Genomic DNA, 21,272 nt, shown 5'->3' on the forward strand with positions numbered 1-21,272 from the left:
TGGGGGGATGGGAGGCCTGGCAAAGAACCCATCCCCCAAGGATACACTAAATTTAGCGCCTCGCCTGGTCAGGTCCCACAGTCACCTGTGCATCAAGCTCAGCCCTCCTGGGTGTTTCAGGTAGGGTAACTCTTGTGCCAGATCTAAAGCTCCTACTGCAACTCCACTTCCCATGGGCTCTTTACCGAAAAGGAGGATTCGTTGTGGATCTCACTCCTCTTCACCCCTTCCACTAGGCCGGCTGGAGTTCTGAGAGCAAACAGCAGCGGCGAAAGCAAATACTGCATTGGCGCCAGTCCCTAAACTCAGGCCTCACTTAGGTGCGGAAATTAGTAGGATTGTTAACTTTAACACGTCGGGTCGGCGCGGAGAGGAGCGGGGAGGAGGAGACGAGGAAGGACCCGCCCCTTTGGAATGGGATTGGTTCCCTGCGTCGGTTTAGCCATTCATTTTGCATCTGGGTTGGGTCTGGGTTGGCAGAGACAGTCATTAAGGTGTTGTCGAAATGAGCCCCGTAGGTGTGGGCTGTTCCCCAAGTTCGGGGTTTTAGATTTTCAAAGGGGCGGACTTCTAATTGGCCTTGGGATCAAGGTCCTGAAACTGGCCTCCTTTACCTCGAAAAATGTCCTCGTAACGGGCGGCGCCGAGGAGCTTAAGTGCAATAATTCCCACGCAGGAGAGAACATGACGAAGGTTCCTCAGGGGTTTGATTTCAGTTTCTTAAGTGACGAAGAAGCCAGGAAGATCCTCCAGGTGCTGGAAAGAAATGAGGAGCTCCAGAGGGCAGAGCAGGACAGGATCAGGTACGCGCCGCTCCCTCCCCGGGCCGCGGGAGGCGCGAACTCCTGGCCGCGCACCTGTCGGGCCTGGGACGGCGCCGCAGCCGGGGAAAGGTGCGCTCGGCTCCTCCCGGGGACCGCGGACGCTTGGCTGGTCCCTGCCCACGCGCGGCGTCCCGGACGCGCTGGCCGCGGCTGTGGGTCCCGCAGGGAGGGGGGCGCGCTGCCCCTCGCGGTGCTGGCAGGTGCTTGGGAGCGGTCCTGCGTGCGCGGGTGCCGCCGCGCTGCTGCGCCCCGGGCGGGGACACGGGAGTGGCGGTGGGCCGCGGGGGCCCAGTAGCGTGGGTCCAGGACACGTGGGCGGCGACGGTCCAGTCCGCGAGCGCGGCGATCGGCGCGGGGGCCCGGCGCTCTCCAGGCGGCCACGGGGCCGGGCGGGGCGGGCGCAATGGGGCGGGGGCGGGGGCGGGGGCGGGGGCGGCGCGCACCCTCGTGCGTTCGTGCAAAGGTCCCCCGGGCGGTGCGCCCTCCCCCCGGAAACACCTCTCTGCACCCCACGTGCGGGCGTCCCGGGAGGAATGGCAGCTCCCCGGCGGCGAAGCGGTCCCGCCCCAAGGCCGGGCCTTCAGGCTCTTGCCTTGTGTGGAGTGAACCGGCCTGGGACTGGGACTCGAATGGGGGGTCTCCTTGCGTGGGGAGCAGCTGCTGCGAAATCTCACCCTTGGCCTCACTGTACAGGGCTGCAGGGGACGATTAGACACCAGAGACGGATATGGGCCGGTGATTGCCTGGGATGTCAATTAACCAGTTTTTCTCCTGGGAAAGTGTGGGATAGGCCCTGGAATGAATACAAGGACTTTCTCACCAAGTCTAGAATAGACCCGTTCAAGGCCTTCTCCAACTGACTGTGGAAGGAATTCGGGGCATCACTCAGACCAAAAAGTGTGTCCTCAATTGGAATTTAGAAAGCCATTTGGCTTGCAACTTCTTGGTGATGTCGGTTCTAGGTTTCCACTTCCTTCCAAAGATTCTACTGCCCACCCCGGCACCCCCCCCCCCCAAAAAAAACCGTCCCAAAATACTCTTCACATAGGAAATCCTAGTTAGTCTTTATAGAAGTGATTAGAATACCCTGAGCTCAAAGTCCCATCTTCCCTCATCTCCAACAGTTACAGCTCTTACGGGGAGAAATGAATATTTGAAGTGCGGGGATGTGTATTTCACACCATCATACTCTGCTTTTCAAAAAGTAGGCTCCATCATTTCCTACCTGTGTGAGCACAGTATGTCCACACCCACTCGCATCCACGTGCAGGTAACCACACATCCACACGTGCCCTGCACACAGGCACACCCAGCCTTGAGGAGGAGAACTTTAGTATGTAGTTTGTTTTCAACACGTTTTCCAAAAGGACTAAGGAACTAGCGGCGCTCGGTGTGTGTCTTTGAAAGTGTTTATTGTCTCTAGAGAGGATGGGTCTCCTTAAGAGATCCAGTCCATATGTATTTGGGGAAATAAGGGGAGAATTAGGAAATAACAGGAGGGAAGAAAGCTTCCACGTAAGATGTTATCATCGGCGTGGCTTCTCACGAACTGTGGTCTTTAGAAATAATAAGATTATTTAGTTTGATTTTCATTCAAGAGAATTTTGACTTGTATCTGACCCGGTGCTCGGGTTGTGTTTTCTGGGGAGCCGCCTTTAGGGGGAACTAGAACTACAGCTAGGTGCAAGGTCATGGAGCTGGGCCCTAAAAGGAAGGCTGAAACACCCTTTCTGATTTCACTGCACTCATCCTAACTGGGGCATGAACAGAAAAAGGCATAATGCTAAGACAAAATCAATCCTGCTAACTATTAAACTGTTAAAAATAATCACTCCGATAATTTAAAAAACATCACCATTAAAATATAAAAATCATTTAAGGACAGTGGACACTTGGGCCAAATGCTCAAGGCAATTATTTCTAGTACTTTCTTTCCCTCTGGTTAATTCCTGAATCCCATTGTCAGAGGGTAGCCATCTCCCTGGCATTTTTTGGTGTACCAGCTGACGTGCATGGGTTTTAGCAGATAATGGCATGAGGAGAAGGCCTGAGATAACATGTCAACTTGGCTGCCTCTGCTCATTTTCTTGATATGTGTGATCATATTTTCCAAATCAAAAGTCAGAACACGTGACTTATCATCCAGGAGCATTACTTAGGAGACAGTACAACAGGCTTGTGTGAGAGACTGGGAGGTCTTTTTGCTGTGCAGGTTTGCCCTGTTATCCAAAAATAAAGCATTTCCTTTGAAAGCTTCAAAAGTTCAGATGGCATAAAGCAAAGAAGCAATTACCATGCACTTATATGGAAAAGTTTTTGAGCACTCCCAAACACCAAAAATAAACTCTTAGGCTTTTCTGAAACCATAGGACACATCTTGATAAATCATGCACAAAATAAATCAAGATAAAGCACAAATGTCTATAAACACAGTTCAAAACTACTGTGGCTTAGGGTCCCTGAGTCATTCAGTGGGTGGGCTCTTGATTTGGGCTTAGGTCTTGATCTCAGGATCATCAGATGGAGCCCCACAATGGGCTATGCACTCAGTGTGGAGTCAGCTAGAGATTCTCTCCTCCCTCTGCTGCTCCCCTGCTCTCTCTTTTTAAAGAGATTTCTCTCTCCCAGGAAATAAATAAAATCTTTTAAAAAGTTTAAAAAAAAAAAAAAAGTAAACCACTAAAAAAACCTGACAGCATCTTGGTGCTGAGATGCTGAGTATAGCTCCTCCAGGAAGGAGCTTGGCAGTGCCACTCTGGCTGCTTGGGGTATGTGCTGCCTCCTGCAAAACATATGCTAAATTCTATTTTTTTTTTTTTTTTTTTTTTTTGCTTTTCACCTTTTTTCATAAAAGCAAAATCTTTTTCAGGTTTAATTTTTTGGCAAAAACAGGTATTAATGTAGGTCTTTCATAAAAGTGAAGTAGCCTAATGCAAACTATAGAAAATTGGGTGGGGAGGAGGAGTACTTGAGAAATATTCTCAAGATGTCTTTCTTTTTTTTTTTTTTTTTTTTTAAGATTTTATTTATTCATGAGAGACATAGAGAGAGAGAGGCAGAGACACAGGCAGAGGGAGAAGCAGGCTCCATGCAGGGAGCCCAACATGGGACTTGATCCTGGATTTCCAGGATCACGCCCTGGGCCACCCGGACTGCCCGATGTCTTTCTTTTTTAAAAGACTTTATTTATTCATGAGAAACATAGAGATACACGCAGAGAGAGAAGCAGGCTCCCTCTGGGGAGCTTCATTTAGGACTTGATCCCAGGACCCTGGAATCACAACCTGAGCCAAAGGCAGATGCTCAACTACTGAGCCATCCAGGTGTCCCTCAAGATGTCTTGGCTAGAATATTAAAAGACCAAATGGAGAAGTTTGGAAAGTTTGCTGGTTGGGGGACAACTGAAGAATTTAGTTACATCTATGATAGACTTGAATGTCTTACAACATATTTAAGAACTGTTATATAGTTAGAAACATTGAACTACAGTGTCATGCAGATCCAGAGATGCCCAGAGATTAATGTGAGAGTAACTGAGATCACCATGAGGGCTAACAGCCACCACCACCACCACCCCCACCCCCATAGAAATGCTCGTGAACACACAGAACTTCCTGAGATCTTCTCTCATCGGTACCAGATCTCTCTGGCTCCAGCTTACTTGGGAAGGTATTTGCATTAAATATTATTATGTTCCTGATATATAAAGAGTTTATTCAAATATTGAAGAAAAACACCAAGATTCAAAATGATAAACAGGCAAAACACAAAAATAAGGTGTTCATGCTAGAAGATATCCCAACTTTGAATGAAACGTTGCAGGAAAATGTTCACCCACACAATAGCTGAGAAATGAAGTATTTAAATGAAGTATTTAAAAATAACAGAAAAAACTGTTGGTGGGGATGGGCATGAAATGGATAGATTCAGCATATTGTTAGTGGTGTGCAGTCCTTTTGGTGAACAGTATGGTGCTACCTATAAAGATATGCCTTACCCTTGACCCAATCTCCAATTCTTGGATATTTCTCGTCAGTAGGAGGCTGAGGTAGGAGAAGGTGGCCACATCAGCATTTATCAAGGCATTTATGCCTTTTAGTAATTACTCTGATAATGACAGTCAACATTTATGGATCTCCTATTGTATACTCGGCACTGTACTAAGCATGCTACATGTATTTAATTAATTGGCCCATAGCCCCATTATGTACACAGTTGAATTTCAATTTCACAGAAAAGGAAACAGCTTAACAAAGGTTGAATACCTTGTCCAAGTTAAGTGAAAGCCAGAATTTTAAAAAAATATATATTATTTATTTATTCATGAGAGACACACAGAGAGAGGCAGAGACATAGGTAGAGGGAGAAGCAGGCTCCCTATGGGGAGCCCAATGTGGGACTTGATCCCAGCACCCTGGGATCATGCCCTGAGCCAAAGCCAGACACTCAACCACTGAGCCACCCAGGTGCCCAAAGGCCAGATTTTAAATCCAGATCTATCTCAAAATGCTTTTACCCATCAGCATTGAATAATCCTCACCACCATCCTTTGGGGTAAGTAGTGTTGATGGCTTTGTACAGAAAGGAAACTGAAATGTGTCAAGGTCATCACACAGATCCTACGAGACAGAGCTAGAATTTGACCCAAATCTGACTCTTTCCACTATACTGTATTTTTCTCTGAGGGAAAAGAAGACATATACCCACAGATATTCATTGCAGTATTACAAAATGACAAAATAGTAGGAAAATAATAGCAAAATAGTGGAAAATTTCAAATCTAAATGTCTAGTAAAAGTGCAGTCATAATGGAGACTGACTCCATTATGGAGTCATTATCTCCAGTTATGGAGATAATTGTATCTTACCCAGTGTGATATTTTAATTTTACATTTTCTGACTACTTTGTTGTCAAGGTTATATAGACACCTCAAGAATTGTGGGGAAATGCATGGGAAGCATTGTTCTGTTAAAAAAAAAAAAAAAAGCAGATGGGATCCCTGAGTGGCGCAGCGGTTTGGAGCCTGCCTTTGGCCCAGGGCGCGATCCTGGAGACCCGGGATCGAATCCCATGTCGGGCTCCCGGTACATGGAGCCTGCTTCTCCCTCTGCCTATGTCTCTGCCTCTCTCTCTCTCTCTCTCTCTCTCTCTCTGTGTGTGTGACTATCATAAATAAAAATTTAAAAAAAAAAACAGAACACAAAATACTGCCTGTGTATGCTTCTCCTTTTGGTGAATCTCTGAGGCAGCTCCCAGCACGTGTCAAATAGGCAGTGAGTGTTTGCTGGAAGATAGGGGCTTGCCCTGACAGCCGTGAGGGCATCTTGTCTGCACTGCCAGGATGGGGAAGGGACAGGTAGGCTGGGCAGGAATGCTGGACACATGCCACCCCCAGGGGCTCTAGGAAGCCAGGTGAATGCAAGGGTATTGGGTTCCTGGTCTTAGGGGACAGAGACGCCAGGCCTGTAATAGGCCTCCAGAGAAAACTGCATGGGGGCATTCATGGCCTGCAGGGGCCAGGGCCAGAGGCTTCTGCAGTCCTAGCTTCTCGCTTCTCTCCTGACTTCTCACTCTCAGCGTGTTTCCCCAGCTAGATGGGGTTCCTCCCACCTCTGAACCCCGTAGCGCACAACAGTCTGTGTCACATTTATCTGGTTCTGTCCTGTGAGTCTGGAATCTGTCCTACAGAAATACTTCAAGAGCCAGCTCAAGAGGTAGAAATGACCATGAAATTCCAATCTGACAGTTCCACTCCTTGTGGAGAGGGTTTTTCCTGGGGGCATTTACTTGGGAATGACTTCTCAGACCCTGCACAGGCTGTGGTTTTAGCCACAGTGAGAAAAAAATGGCTGAGAGTTTGAGTCACCATTTATTGGTAGGTGGCAATTTTCCCTGTACTTCTCTCACATCTTGGAGGAAAGTGTGTGTGTGTGTGTGTGTGTGTGTGTGTGTATGGGTGTGTGCATTCACAAACACATAATATATATGTATATGTACATACATATTTAATATATAGAAACTAAAAAGCATCTTACTTTTTTCACAAGTCTTTGAAAAACACAACTACCTACTTCTCATGCCCCACACCACCCCCAACCCCACACACCCCTGCCTCCTAAATGTAACTGAAATAAGTACCAAGAGATTGTATCAACCACTCAGCTCACAGATGTCAATAAATCAAAAATATTTATTTTTCCTATTGCAGAAAACTTAGAAAGTATAAGGTGGCACAGCACCTGATGTAATCAAAGTTGTTAAAATGGCATGTCTTAATTTAGACTCTTTTAGCTCAGCGGCAAGGCTGCAGCCCAGGAGGGCTTTCCAGAACTTAGTAGTTTCTGAGTGATGTGCGTCCTGGAGCTGTGGCTCGGTCCCAGTGGGACTGTATATATCAAAATGCTGACGTGCCTGTAGCTGTGGACGCCGTAGCAACCTGCAGAGGTTAAAAGCCGGACACACGGTGTCCTGTCCTAGGCTCTCTGCCTGTCCTCTACTCTCCCAGCCAGTGAAGTCTGCCACTGGCTAACAGAGAGACTTTCAGGAAACTTCGGGATCCTATTTATGGGACATCTGTACTGTACTGCCAGACGCTGTGTTGGCTCTGAAAATACAGCAGAAAATAAAACCTAGATTCTGCCGCAGATGGCTTCGGTCTGTGGTTGGTGGTGAGTCCTATTAGAGGAAGCGTGCATGTAAGGGTAGCTTGCCCTCCAGCAGCCCTGTGTGGCCTTGGGGAAGGCACCATGAGAATCCCCTAGAAGTTACAGGGATGCCATGTAAGCTTGTATGTTCTGATAATTTAACAAGATGTGGGATTACCATTGATCTCTCAGGTGTCTACAGTTTCCAGTAACATCCAATTTAGCTCATTCCTTTAATCCTTGGGGAGATCTTTCTCTCAATCACTTTCTTGTCTAGTTACTGCAGTGGATTAGTCTCCCTGGGCAATACATGTGGACCGACCATCATGTTACAGTTTCATACCCCAAGATTTGGGGGCTGTGTGACATGATAAGTCCTTTAGCTTTTCAAGTCTTTCATATTTGTTTGTTTTTAGTCTCATCATAATCGATAGGGCAGGTGTTTCTGTCTTTTTCAAAAGCTAATGATAACAGCAGTAGTAATAGCTAATATTTGCTCTGTGCTAAACTCTTCATGTGCATTTGCTCATTTAATTCCCACAGCAGCCTGATAAGTGAAGGGATATTTTTTATCTCCTCTCTACTGAGAAAGCTCAGGGAGGGTAAGTAACCTGGTTGAGATACCAGTGCAGGAAGTACTGGATTTGCGGACTCCATCTGAATTTAATTACTGCACAGTCCTGCCTCCAACCATGGAGTGTGAAGAGGTTGATGTGATTAGCCACACACTGCCCATCTAGCTTGTGACAGCATTAAGATGTTTTCATGTCAAAACTCTCTTATTTTTGCTAACCAGGACATTAGAGAACACACAAACCTAGGTTGCCATGTGCTCTACTAAAACTTATTATTTAGGAAAATTGCCTAAGGGTTGCTAGGATACAACTAGTAGAATCTGCCATACATAGGAAACACTGTAGGCAACCATGTATGTTTTGGAAAGCATGTATGCATTTTGTAAGGATATGCTCCAAACTGTAACAGGTGGCTTGAACATGATATTTAAAGGGACTCTAACCCAGGGCACCTGGGTGGCTCAGTGGTTGAGCATCTTCCTCAGCTCAGATCCTGATACCAGAGTCCTGGGATCGAGTCCCACATCGGGCCCCCTGCATGGAGCCTGCTTCTCCCTCTGCCTATGTCTCTGCCTCTCTCTGTGTGTCTCTCATGAATAAATAAATAAATAATCTTTTTTAAAAAAATAAAAAAAAAGAATGCACCCTAATAACTTCATTTTCACTTGAATACCTCTGTAAAGCCCCTATCTCCAAATAAGGTCATATTCTGAGGTATTGGGGGTTAGGACTCTATGTTTTTTTGAGGACGCAGTGTAACAATAAGACTGGTTCAGTATTTTGAAATAAATTACTATGAACTTACCATACAACAGTCTAAAGAAGAAAAGCATGATTACATTAATTGATGCAGAAAAGGCATTTGACAGAATTGAATGTGCATTCATGATAAAAACTCTTGGCAAGAAAGAAATAGAACCTGAGGCATCTGCAAAAATATTTATAGCTAACATCATACCAAATGGTCAAAGACTGTTTTCTCTAAGATCTAGAACAAGGAAAAGATGTACAATCTCATCACTCTTTTTTTTTTTTTTTTAAGATTTTTATTTATTTATTCATGAGAGACACAGAGAGAGACAGAGGCAGAGGGAGAAGCAGGCTCCCAGCAGGGGGCCTGTTGCAGGACCTGATCCAACAGCCCCTGAGATCAGGCCCTGAGCCAAAGGCAGACACTCCACCGCTGAGCCACCCAGATGTCCCCAATCTCACTACTCTTAATTCAACGTCATATTTAAGGTCCTAGCAAGTATCAGCCAAGGCAGAGAAATAAAAGACATACATATGAGAAAGGCAGAAATAAAATTATCCCTATTTGCAGATGACATGATTGTCTACCAAGAAAATCCCCCAAAAACATCTACCAAAAAAAAAAAAAAAATCCTAGAACTAAGAAGTAAATTTAACAAAGTGGTAGGATACAAGATCAAAATATAAAATTCTTTTGAGTTTCCATATAATAGGAATGAGCAATTAGAAAAGCAAAGGGATTGAATAGACCAAACAATTTTTAAAAAGAAGAAGAAAGGTTAGAAGAATCACACTATTTGATTTTAAGACTTACTATAAAGCCACTGTAATCAAGATAGCATAGTATTTGTGAAGGGAAAGACATAGATTAGTGGAATGGAATAGAGTCCAGAAATAGGCCCCAAAATACAGCCAGTTGATTTTTTTTTTTTTTACAAACATGCAAAGGCAATTCAATGAAGGCTAGATAGTCTTTTCAACAAGTGGTGTTGGGATAGTTGGGCACAAGGCTGGAAATAGTTTCATCACCTAAAATAAAACCTATTAGTTACTCTTCATTTCTACCTCTCCTCCCCCCAACCCCATCCCAGGAGTGGAATTACTGTGATATTGGGTCATTTAGTATTTAACCTTTTAGGAATCATCAAACCATTTTCACCCACATTGACTTTATAAGGTTGTAATACTATGCCTATTTTGGTTATTTATGTAATATCTAACCTGAAAGTAACTCCTTCAAATTAAAGACTATAGTCAACATTATTTTTTGTGACTGCGTACTATTCTACTGTATATATTTTAGAATTTAATTATTGTAGTATTTTAGCCACTTTGATTTTTTTCTTAATTTTTTGTTTCCTATTGCTTTAATAACACTGTGACAAACCTTCATGATTACATCTTTAATTCAATTTAAATTCTCTCTAGAGTAAATTCCACAAAGTAGAATCCTTAGTTTATAATATATTTTCTAAATTCTTATTACATGTTACCAAATTATTTTTCCAAAAAAATGTTCTACTAGATTTCACCTTGACTGCCAGTGTGGGAAGCCTTCTATTTCACTATACCCTTGTCAGCACTAGATGATATTATTATTTAAAAAAAATCTTTGCTAATTTTGTAGGCAAAAAAAATTTTTTTAACTTGATTTAGTATCTAGCACTAGTTATAATGAGCTTCAACTTTTTTCATATGTTTATGAATTATGAATATCTTTGCCCATTTTTATTTCAGAATTTGTATTCAGATTCAGAATGCCTCTTGTTATACATAACAGATCTAACCATGGCTTTAAATTTTATGGAATAAATTTTTCTGACATGACAAGATATCTGGAAATAGACAACCACTGGTTGGTTTAGTGGTTTAGGATGTCAGGATAGTGTCTTGCAACACAAAATGGCTGCAACTGCTCTGAACATCACATTCCTATCCAAGACAGGAAGAAGGGGATATGGTGGAGCCAATTATGCTTGTCCCTTACCATGGAAGTAAAAGCTTTTCCAGATGCCATCCCAGCCAATTCCTCCCTATGTCTCATTGACCAGAACCAGGTCATAAGGCCACGCTCACCACAAGGGAATTGAGAAATTAAGAAATGGAATTCAGATGTTAGGCTTAGACCAATCACCATCCCTCCCCTGAAACTGAACATTTTGCTGCCCACAGCAAAACCAGAAAGGAGAATAACTGGGGGAATAGATTCTAGAAGGCATCCAACACTGTTTAACATAGAATCTCAGTGTGGTTTTTTTTTTCTTACTGACTTATATGTTTCTCTATCAAGGAAATAGACTTTTGTCCTATTTATTACAAATACATTTCCCAGTCTTCAGTTTACACTTCTACTTATCTGAAAGCAGAGGGAATTTTTTTCCATTAAAAAAAATCTTTTTTTTAAGATTTACTTATGTATTTGAGAGAGAGAGAGAGAGCGCACAAGTGGGAGGGAGAGAGAATCTCAAGTCAGCTCCACGCTGAGCACAGAGCCTGATATGGGGCTTGATCTCACAACCTTGACACAATGACCTGAGCTGAAACCAAGAGTCTGAAGCTCAACTGACCATGCCACCCAGGCGCTCTTCCATTTTTATATAACAAAATGTGCCAAATATTTAAAAATGTTCTTTTTAAGATTAGAAAGTTCTCCCATCTAGAGATTAGGTCAATATCCACCTTTACCTTTTAAAATCTCTTTGTAAAACTAACTTTTTCATGATCTGATATATATTTTATTTTTAAAATAGGATAATTATATAAGCTGATTTTTCCCCCCAGCAGATGACTAGCAAATTGTCCTGGTACCATTTATCTCCATCTGCTTCTGAGGCCTGTGATTGTTCCTTTTAGCAAAAGAACCAGGGAACGAACAAACAATAACAGCAACAAAGTGCTGGCGAGGCAAATGCTGTAGCATCAGGCTATCATGAAGCTAAGAAGAAAGTTGTAGGGAAAATGCTTCCATACAGAAAAGTGTGATTTTGCACATATTTAGTACTCATAGATGATGGGTCATGTTTCACTTCCTTCCTCTTCCCATTTCCTATGTCAGGTGGCAGCCCCAACCCAGGGTAGACCGTTCATCCTGAGCTCTACATCAAGTGACCTGGTTGTCTTTTAGATCTGGTTCTTTTGATAATCAAACCCATACCCTGTTACAGTGGCAGAAGGTTTAATTTATCACAAAATTAATTTGCTTTAAAGATTAATCACAAGGATAAATGATTAACAGGATTACTAGACAAACGAGCAAACAAAAGTAGAACCTCACATGTTGTGAATTTAATGTTACTGCTCTCAAGGGAGCTTGTAAAGCTCTTTAGAAGATCCCTGTCTGCACATCAATCAGGGTCCTGCCAGGAAAAGAGAAACTCCTCCTTATTCAAAATAGACTGTAGTGAAGTGCATTGCTTCTGTGGTGATAAAAAGAGGCAGAGAAACCAACCAAGGGACGGTGAGGCACGCCAGGGACAAGCAGCCAGAAGCCTGGAGGTAGGGATGTGCTGGTAACTGGCTCCCCTTGGTGGGTAGCACTGGCCAATTTCAAGCTCTAGCAACAGCGGCACAACCAGCTGGCAGGATCGCTGAGTATTAACACTGTGCCCAGTACAAGCCAGCTCTGGCCACCACTGGCTGCAGAGGAAAAGGGAGCCAGTGGTGTTAGCCAAGCCTCGGCTGTGATCTCCCACGTGAAACTGCAAGCAGCCGTGGCAGACCTGTCTGGGGATTTGGAGACGTGGGGGACAATCACTGCCAGAAGTGGGGGAGGCAGAGGATATCCTGCTGGTTCCTTCTTCTGACCCTCCGGTCTCCTGCCAGGGCCTGCCTGAAGCCAGCTGGAAGCATCTGACTTGTGGCTAGAGCCTGGAAATGCAGCTCACAGAGCCATCTGCGAGCAGCTCGGAGCAGAGCAGGGCCAGGGCCGTGCCATGTTCTCTTCTGTCCCATTTCCGTGGTCCTCTTTTGTCCTATAGAAACGTAGTCCGAGGGACACCTGGGTGGCTCAGCGGCTGAGCAGCTGCCTTTGGCTCAGGTCATGATCCCAGAGTCCCAGGGTCGCACTGGGCTCCCCGCATGGAGCCTGCTTCCTCCTCTGCTTGTGCCTCTACCTCTGTCTCTGTGTCTCTCATGAATAAATAAATAAATTCTTAAACAAAAAAAAGAAAGAAAGAAAGAAATGTAGTCTGCATTTTCTCACTGCCCAGGCTTACATTGCTAAAGCTTTGCGTGCTGCCAGATGATTCGTATGTGTTTTCCTTCCTGTTAGCCTGTATACCTGTCCATGCCCATTCTGTGTTCTTTTACAGTTTCTCTGGCTTCTGCACCTTTTGAAAGTTGCTCTATTCCGCTCTTGCTTCTCTGTGCTGCTGCTTCTCCCTGCCTTTCTGGGTGTTCTTCCTAATGCCCTGCTCAGTTTCCATCATGCTCCTGTGAGTCAGGGTCTTTGGGTAGAAAGGAAGAGTCACACTCAGTCAGAGGGCTTTGCAGAAAGGTTACATGGGGACTGAAGCTGAAATTTGAGGGGCTTGGGGATCTGAGATGGCTCCAGGGCCTAGCCACAGGCTCTGCTTGCATCTCACAGCCCATGCTCTCCTCGTCCTGGGGTGCCCTTGATTCTTCGACTGGCTGCTGCTTTTCACATTCTCCAGTCCAGATCCTCATGCTCCTGACCATCATGCCAGGTCGCATGATGCATCTCCGGCCCGCCTAGATATGTAGCACCTCCTGAGGGAAGGCATAGCGCTGGGCTTCCTGAACGGGGCCATGGACCATCTAGTTCAGCTAAAAGGGATATCACGTGGGTGTGGCAGGTGCTGAGGAGGGGCTTGCACTTGCTTTCTCTGTGTGCCCACCTGTCCACTAAGATATTTGGTGTCTTGGCTTCTATGATGACAGGTCTCAGCGCACAGGCTCTGCAAAGACAAAGGTTTTAAAACCTGGCCGAAATGACAACTACCTGGGAAACTCTTCAAACTACCAAGGCCAGGCCGTACCTTGACATTCTGGCTTAATTGGCCTGCGATCAGGCTGGGCCTGGGTTACCTCAAAGCTCCCCAGATGACTCTTAAAATGCAGGAGGGGATCTTGGCCTGACTGCCCGGGCGCTGGGCACTGACTCCACCTGGCATATCTTTCCTATGCCCCACTCCATTGCATAAGGTGAGGGAGTGTTGGTTTTCAGGAAACCCTGTGGTTTGGGAGGAGAAGGCCTGCAGTCCTAGCAGAGACCAGGTGAGAGGGCTGTGCCTGATGCAGATGTAATAAAGCTTGTCTCTGGTGCTTTCCCACTTTAAAATTGCTTGGTAGGATCAAAAAGACCTTCTTTCCCTGGAGCTGTTTAGTCTGGCAATGGAAAGAGTTGCTTTTTATTTTTTGTTGTTTGTGTTGTTTAATTGCCCACTAAGTGTGGGTTATATACAAACACAAGTGCCATAATATCCTCAAGCGGCTTAGATCTTGTTCATGTGAACCTGCCCCCTTGCTCTAGCCAAGGGTTTTCATGATGGCTGTTGGCTGGTCATGTTCACTGTGAGGAAGTAGGAGGAAATAGCTGAAGAAGGCAATGTGGAAGCCCAGAGAGTTTCTGAAAGGGAAAAGCAGCCTGGTTTTAGCACAACTGGCCAAAAGCAAGCGGAAGGAATTATGTACCTCTCTGTGCTGATTCTGTGATTATTCAGGAATACTTGGCTGATGACATCTTAAATAGGCATGCTTTAAAGCCTACCGTTTCACCTGAGCCCCTTCAATGTCCTTTAAGGGAGAAAGAACAAATATGATTATGCTTATTTTCCCCAGATATGATTATCCTTAATTCCTTATCTTCTCAAGGAGTCTCAAGACCATAGCAATGTCCAGGGGTGGATGTGGGACTAGAACATGGCTCTCAGCGGTCCCCCAAGGATGCGTGTTCTGTGGGTGATGTGATCTAGACACGGGACCGTGGGCATGTGTGAAGGTCAAGTTTGAAGGGAAGTTAGTACCTTAGCTTTAAGGAAGTTGAAGAGCAGTTGAGAGAACATGTGGGCAGAGATCTTTGCAGTGGCAGCGAGGGGGTCAGACTGAGGGCCCCCAGGATCTCCAGCTGCCCTCCCCCCGTTCCCCGCAGCCACACCAAACAAGCACCCATCCACGTGAGCCCCGAGCGCTGTCCACACCACGCAGCTGACCCTGCCACCTCCTGCTCCTCGGCCCCCAGGTGAACACCCCGGGGTTGGGGGGGGGCTGCCGAGCTACTGGCACCAGACAGGCCAGGGAGCTTGAAGACACGATCGCCAGAGGCTCCCAGCTGGCCTGAGACCATCTGTGGGTCTCTATTAAATCCCCTCAACAGCCAGCAATTTTATTTAAATCATGCCAGGGTTCAGATGGTGACTCTGGTTTTTTTCTTTCCATTTTTAGGCTTTCAAACTGCAGAACTCTTTAACAGTCTGTTTAAAAAACAAAAATCAAATGCTGTCGTGTATTTCATGTGTGGTTTTCTTCCTTTCTTCCGGATCCGGATCCGGGCAAGGTATACAAAGGTGACTCAGGCCTGTGCCTATGTGGGGTAGGTCTCCGATGCTGGCTGCGTTTGTACATGAGTTCGAGCTTCGGAGCTCGGGGCGGATGAGCAGAGGCCAAGCCGCAGCTCTGCTTCCTGCAAGTCGTGGCTCTACGGGCTTGTCCTGCTTCCCTGCTGAGCGGGGGGCCCTGGGGCTCCACTGGGGCCGTTTCTGACTGTGGCCTTTCCCGTGGCCACAAATGTGGGGCGGCTCTGGCCACCCTCCGTGCACTCTGCCCTGCCTCCTGGGGCGCTCTCTCCTCAGAGACATAATTTTCTCCCTTGTTCTTAGCAACAGCCCCCCCCCCCCCATCCCATCAAAACGCATCCTTATTTGTAGGTTACAGTAGCACCGGCTCCTCAGAAAACAACTTGGAAAGGCCAATAAATTAGGTCATGTCTGTCCTCAGCGGTTTAATTGCCTTGCCACTGCCATCCAGGCAAAATTCTTTAAAAGGTTCATGAGTAACATATTCCCTCCAGGGTAGCTGTCTCCACCTTCAGAGCCACCCGGCCCCCACCCTCACCTGCGCTCTAGCTTGCATCCGAACTGGTGATGCTCAGCTCTGGCTGCAGCGCCCTGCCCTGCTGTTCCCCGCTTCCTCCCTGTATCAGCTTCTCACACCTGGTTCCTGGCCTTCCAGTTCCTTCAGAAGAGTTCAAGAGAACGAGAAGATATACCAACGTAACTTTTTATTATAAACAATTTGCATGTACCTAGGAACTGACGAACAAGTGTTGTAAACGGCACGATTTCCAAACAGTGCTTGAGAGCAATTATAGTTTTATCATCAAAGTGATAAAAAACGCTTGTCTGTTCTCAGCTCATCTGAGCTACGTCTCTGACGCTCTCTGGGCCACTCACAGGTGGCAGCCTTAAAGACGGAAGCTCCTCCACCTCCAGGGGCCAGTGTCTCTTGGGGAGGTAGCCAGGTCCCCACTTCTCCTCTGGCGTGGCTCTGCCTGCCTTCCTGGGATGCCTTCCTAGGATGCGGTAGTCAGCAGGACTTTTTTGTTGCGCATCAGTCAGTTGTCAACCGTAGGTGTTAGGACTAGCAGTATCACATCTGGCAGCTCCAGGAGGCCATGTCAGAGGTTCCCCTCTAGGGTGAGAGCTCTGTAAGATTTTCCCCCCGAGATCATGGATTCAACAACCCTTCTGTTGAGCAGCATTCGTTTATTTAGCAGATGTACTCGAGATCCTATCACGAACCAGTCCTGGAAGTACAAAATGCTCTCTCGGTGCAGCAAGGGGGAAGGATTTAAAACCAGTGTATTCACTATCGTGTGGCAGACAATAAGCTAGCCACACACAGGGACACAGAGGCCCTTTAACCCCAGTTGAGGTCTCTGGGAAGGCTTCGCTGGAGGAGATGAGGCCTGAATGGAGTCCCAAATGAGGTGTGAGGTGAATAAAAGTGGGAAGGGCATTCCAGATGGGGCAAACAGCACCAGGGAAGGTGCAGAGATGGGGAGGACTCTGGGGGGTTGCAGGCATCACCAGTAGTGGGTACCACTGGAATACAGAGCGAGAGCCTGTGACTGGCAGGAGGGCTGACTCTCAACTGGAGGCCCAGGGGAGCCACTGGGATGTCTGGAGCAGCAGAGCAGCAGTCAGGGGTAGATGCTCTGGGTGAGGGTGACGCCAGGGTTAGAAGAGATATATTTAGGGGCCTTGGCTAGGGGTGAAGAGAAGGGCAGAGGGCTTAAGAAGCATTTGCAAAGTTAAATCAGCAGGACTTGGGGCTGATCGGCTGGGGAGGGAAAAAGTGAGTTACCGTGAACTCAGGTTTCTGGCTTTCAGGAGCTTTTGGCATCTGACCTTCTGCTTACACTGAAACGGGGATAGATTTAGGTGTACTTTGCACTCTGGAAGTCCAGGGGGCGGCAATACATCTGCATACTAAAGGCCACCGTTCCTCCACCAGCTTTGGAACTTTGAGATCCTTCATTTCATGATGTACTTTATCTCTCAGCAATGAAGGTCAGGCTTAAGGCCTGTGACCAGGATTGGAGGTGACGGGAGAAGTGGGCAGGATTCACAGCAGAGTTCTGGCAAGGAAGCCTGGAACTTGTTCTCCGGCTCCAGATGGTGTAGCAGAGGACTTCTGGGTAGAAGCCGCCAGCAGCCACCCGACCATGGAGGAGGGACTGACTGGCCTTCGGTCCCACCGCGCAGGCGGGCGGAGGCAAACAGCCTGCCAGGCAGCAGGTGCCCAGGCAGCCGGAGGAAGCTGCAGGTGCCTTCATTTCCTCCCTGTCTGCTTTGGACTGCTGTCAGGAGCTTTAGTTCTCTCTCATTCTAAGCAAAAATAATTAAGGCCAACTGCCAACTGATAATTGAAATAACCTCCTCCCCTCCAAAAAAAAAAAAAAAAAAAACTAAACTAAAACAACCCCACAAGACACTTAAACTGGCTGTTACTCTTGGTGAAGTAGCAGCAAGTTGACTTTTCGGAGGTACCCTTCTCTTTGTATGGGGTTGGCAGCCAGTATCTCAACTCCAGCAAGTGGGGAATCCCTGCCGTTGGTGTGCCCTACCTGCCAGCCTAGGGTGCTGGGGCTTTTGCTTTGGAATCTGGTCCAGTCACCAAGAGAGAGAAAGCCATCATTCCACCTTGTGTCACCCAACGCCGACCAGGTAAGCTGCTGTGCACTGGGATGAAAGCTGGCAGGTCATTTGGCCCTGGTATTCCAGAATTTGCTTGAATATATTGAATGTACATCTCTATGTTCAAAGTGGCAAGGCTGCATCAGCAGGCATGACGATAAAGGAAAAAAAGTAGCTCGTTCCAAGTTAATCGTGATGCGAGTTTACTTAGATAAGCCCCAGCATCTTTGGGGAATCAAGATTAGTGACATTTTCATTTCATTCAAATAAGAGATACTTGTCAAATATTTTGAGGACCAACTATTTACATGATTTATACAGTTGGCTATGATAAACCCAAAATGTAGAACCCCAGAAATTTATGATCTACTGGGGCAGACAGGGCATGACAATTTAAATAATATGCTGCACGTGACCAAGTACCTAGTGAGTGGCACAGGCGGTAGGATTTGGGAGTGAGAGAAAGATGGATGGGGGCTGAAATGAGGAGAACGTTCTTCCTTTGTAAAGAGACTGGCCTTGAAGGCTGGTTAGAGGGGGCTGGCGGGGAGAAGGACTCCTAACTGTGGCTTCTTATGGCTTCCGGCTTCCATAGTTTAGTTCTATGTAACACACTTAGAAACTTTAGCAGTTAGTCGCAAAAATCTGCAATTCAGAAAGATTCCTGCCCATATTGGGAGCTAAAGTTCTAAAGAATAGGGTGTTTATGGGGAAGGGGGGAACTGCTGGCTCCTGAGGGTGATCCTCACCCCGGCATTCCCCCTTCCTCCCTCCCCAGGGATCTATCTGTTCCCCTTCAGTTCCTTCTGCTATTTATTCACGAATTTTTTTAGCAGAAATTGCTAAAAATAATTTTTTAAACTTGCACATGAAGAGGGAGATTTATTTAGGTTAACTGTTATTACTATTCTGAATGACACCTAGAGAAGCACAGAATCATTTGTGATAAATAGAGGTTAATAGGTGCTAAAGGGTTATGCAGTGTCTTTCTCCCTATCTCTAGATTTTAGGTGAATCTGCTGAATCAAGGAGCAGCCACCCATGTGTTGGTGTGAGTGACAGGCATGAGGTCACAAAAAGAAATCTTTGACTTCCCCTCCAAGCTCTGTTCTTTATATGAGAGCATAGGAAGCTTCCAGAAGACCTGCATGATCTTAGTATCGAACCTTCTGTCATGTATTTCTAAAAGAAATTGAAAGAATTTCAGGGTTTCTGGGATTCTTATTTATCACCCAATGACAGAGGACAGTATTATATATAACGTATTAATAGATAATGATTGACCTCCATGAGTAAGCTTGGACCATTTCTCATAATACAAGGCTAGGAAATAAAATCTATGAACACTGAAACAAAACAAAAACAGGCAAAACCTATTCCTTCACTCCTATTTACTTCCTCCAACTATCCTCCTCCTCCCTTCTCTCTCTCTCTCTCTCTCTCTCTCTCTCTTTTCCAAAGCATTTGATGTTTACTGAAGAAAGAGAGTCACTAGCAAGGAACAGCAGCAGACTCAGACACTGCCTGCTCCAGTATACTCCAATATATTCCCATCTCTCTTTTAAGAACCATCTTTGTGGGACACCTGGTAGCTCAGTGTCCAGCGCCTGCCTTCCACTCAGGGCATGATCCCAGGGTCCCTGGATCGAGTCCTGCATCAGGCTCGCTGCATGGAGCCTGCTTCTCCCTCTGCCTGTGTCTCTGCCCCCCTCTCTCTCATGAATAAATAAATAAATTAATTAAAAAAAAAAACACCATCTTTGTGAATGCTTCTTCAGCCCTAACCCAGAACTAATCCCATCCTCCTTTATGATCCCAAAGCAAGAGTTGTAGTGTTCTATTATATGATTGTAATATAATAAGAAATATGTATATTTGATCCTTGTCTCTGGTTCCTGGCACAGAGCTTCTAAAACCCTGGGAATTTCCGGAGTGGTATGGGTGAGAGGACAGCCTTTTGCTATTCATAATACACTCATTTCAACCATACCTGAGTCTACTACTCCTGGAAGTTGGAGAGTTGGAGTCAGAGGAACCAGTCCTGTGATTAGAGGATTGGACCTGGATTAGCCCTACCCCCTCCCTGACCTCCCAGAAGGGACGAGAGGGGTGGGAGCGGGAAATTAATTTAATTAATGGTTAATGATTTAAACAATCATGCCTACGTAATAAAGCCTCTACAAGAACCCTAAACAATGAAGCTCAGAGAGCTTCTGGGTTGGTGAACAAGAATGCGTGCACGTGCCAGGAGGGTGGCATGCCCCCAACCCCATGGGACAGAAGCTCCTGTGTTCAGAACGCTTCTGGATCTTGTCCTATGTATTTGTTAATCTGACTTTTCATTTGTATTGTTTATAAATATCCTTTGTAATAAGTTGGCAATAGTAGATAAACTCTTTACCTGTGTTCTGTGAGCTGTTCCAGCAAATCATCAAACCCAAAGAGCAGCTGTTGGGCAGTCAGTCAGAAGTACCAGACGCCTGGATTTGAGATTAGTGTCTGAAGTGGGGTCAGGTCTTGTGGGCTGAGGCCTGAATCTGTGGAGTCTGCCCTAACCACTTAGTGTCAGAAGTGTTGTGAGTAGAGAGACTGGTTTTTTAATTTTATTTCACTTTAAAGATTTATTTATTTTTGAGAGAAAGAGTGCGTGTGGGGATGGCGGGGGCAGGGTGGAGAAACCTCAAGCAGACCTTGCACTGAGTATGGAGCCCGCTGCTGGACTCAGTACCATGACCCGCAAGATCATGACCTGAGCTGAAACCAAGAGTCAGACACTCAACCGACTGAGCCACCCAGCCTCCCCACAACTGTTTTTCTTTTAAGGGTCTAACGTGTCCTGTGTTATAACACAGCTCTTCTGTATATCTTTTCCCACTGTGAACACTTCCATTTCCTGGTATATTCCCAGAATCTTTATAAACGTAAATGCTCACTATAGTTGAATTGAATTCATTGTAGTTTTTACTCAGAAAATAATTTTTCCATCCTTCAGCTAAGTGCCAGCACTGAGCTAGATCACCGGACAAAGACCATGATCAGGAAGGGCAATGCAAGCAGAAGAGCAGCTTGGGAGGGGTTGGAATGGTCGGCACCTAGCATTAAATGAGAGGACGATGGGAGACAAGTCCACATGGGTAAGCGAGGGGTCTGGTCGGGAAGAATTGAGTTTGACAGGTGAGGAAAATGAGGCACATGGTGTTACCTGATTGGCCCACGTAACAAAGAGATCAGAACCCATCATCTGACTGTCCCCACCATCTGTGAGCACCCTCACATATATGCAGACATGATTCTATGCAGCCTAGCCAGTCTGGGGCTGTTGG

General features: G+C 45.9%; 1 protein-coding gene across 4 annotated transcripts in view; it reads left to right on the forward strand.

Annotated features, from left to right (window-relative positions):
* Nucleotides 1-465: 465 nt before the first annotated feature.
* The window catches only part of EXPH5 (exophilin 5), a 72,503-nt gene continuing 51,696 nt past the window's right edge, over nucleotides 466-21,272 (forward strand). The window contains exon 1 of one of the 4 annotated variants that reach the window (XM_026006793.2): nucleotides 466-803. In XM_026006793.2, coding sequence (XP_025862578.2) covers nucleotides 685-803 — 119 coding nt within the window. In that variant the 5' untranslated portion in view covers nucleotides 466-684. Of the gene's footprint in view, nucleotides 804-17,548; nucleotides 17,980-21,272 lie in introns of those variants that run through there. The other 3 variants (XM_026006792.2, XM_072729892.1, XM_072729891.1) reach the window with 3 other exon arrangements.

The sequence above is a fragment of the Vulpes vulpes genome, chromosome 12 (genome assembly GCF_048418805.1).
Source record: "Vulpes vulpes isolate BD-2025 chromosome 12, VulVul3, whole genome shotgun sequence".
Taxonomy (NCBI): Eukaryota; Metazoa; Chordata; class Mammalia; order Carnivora; family Canidae; genus Vulpes; species Vulpes vulpes.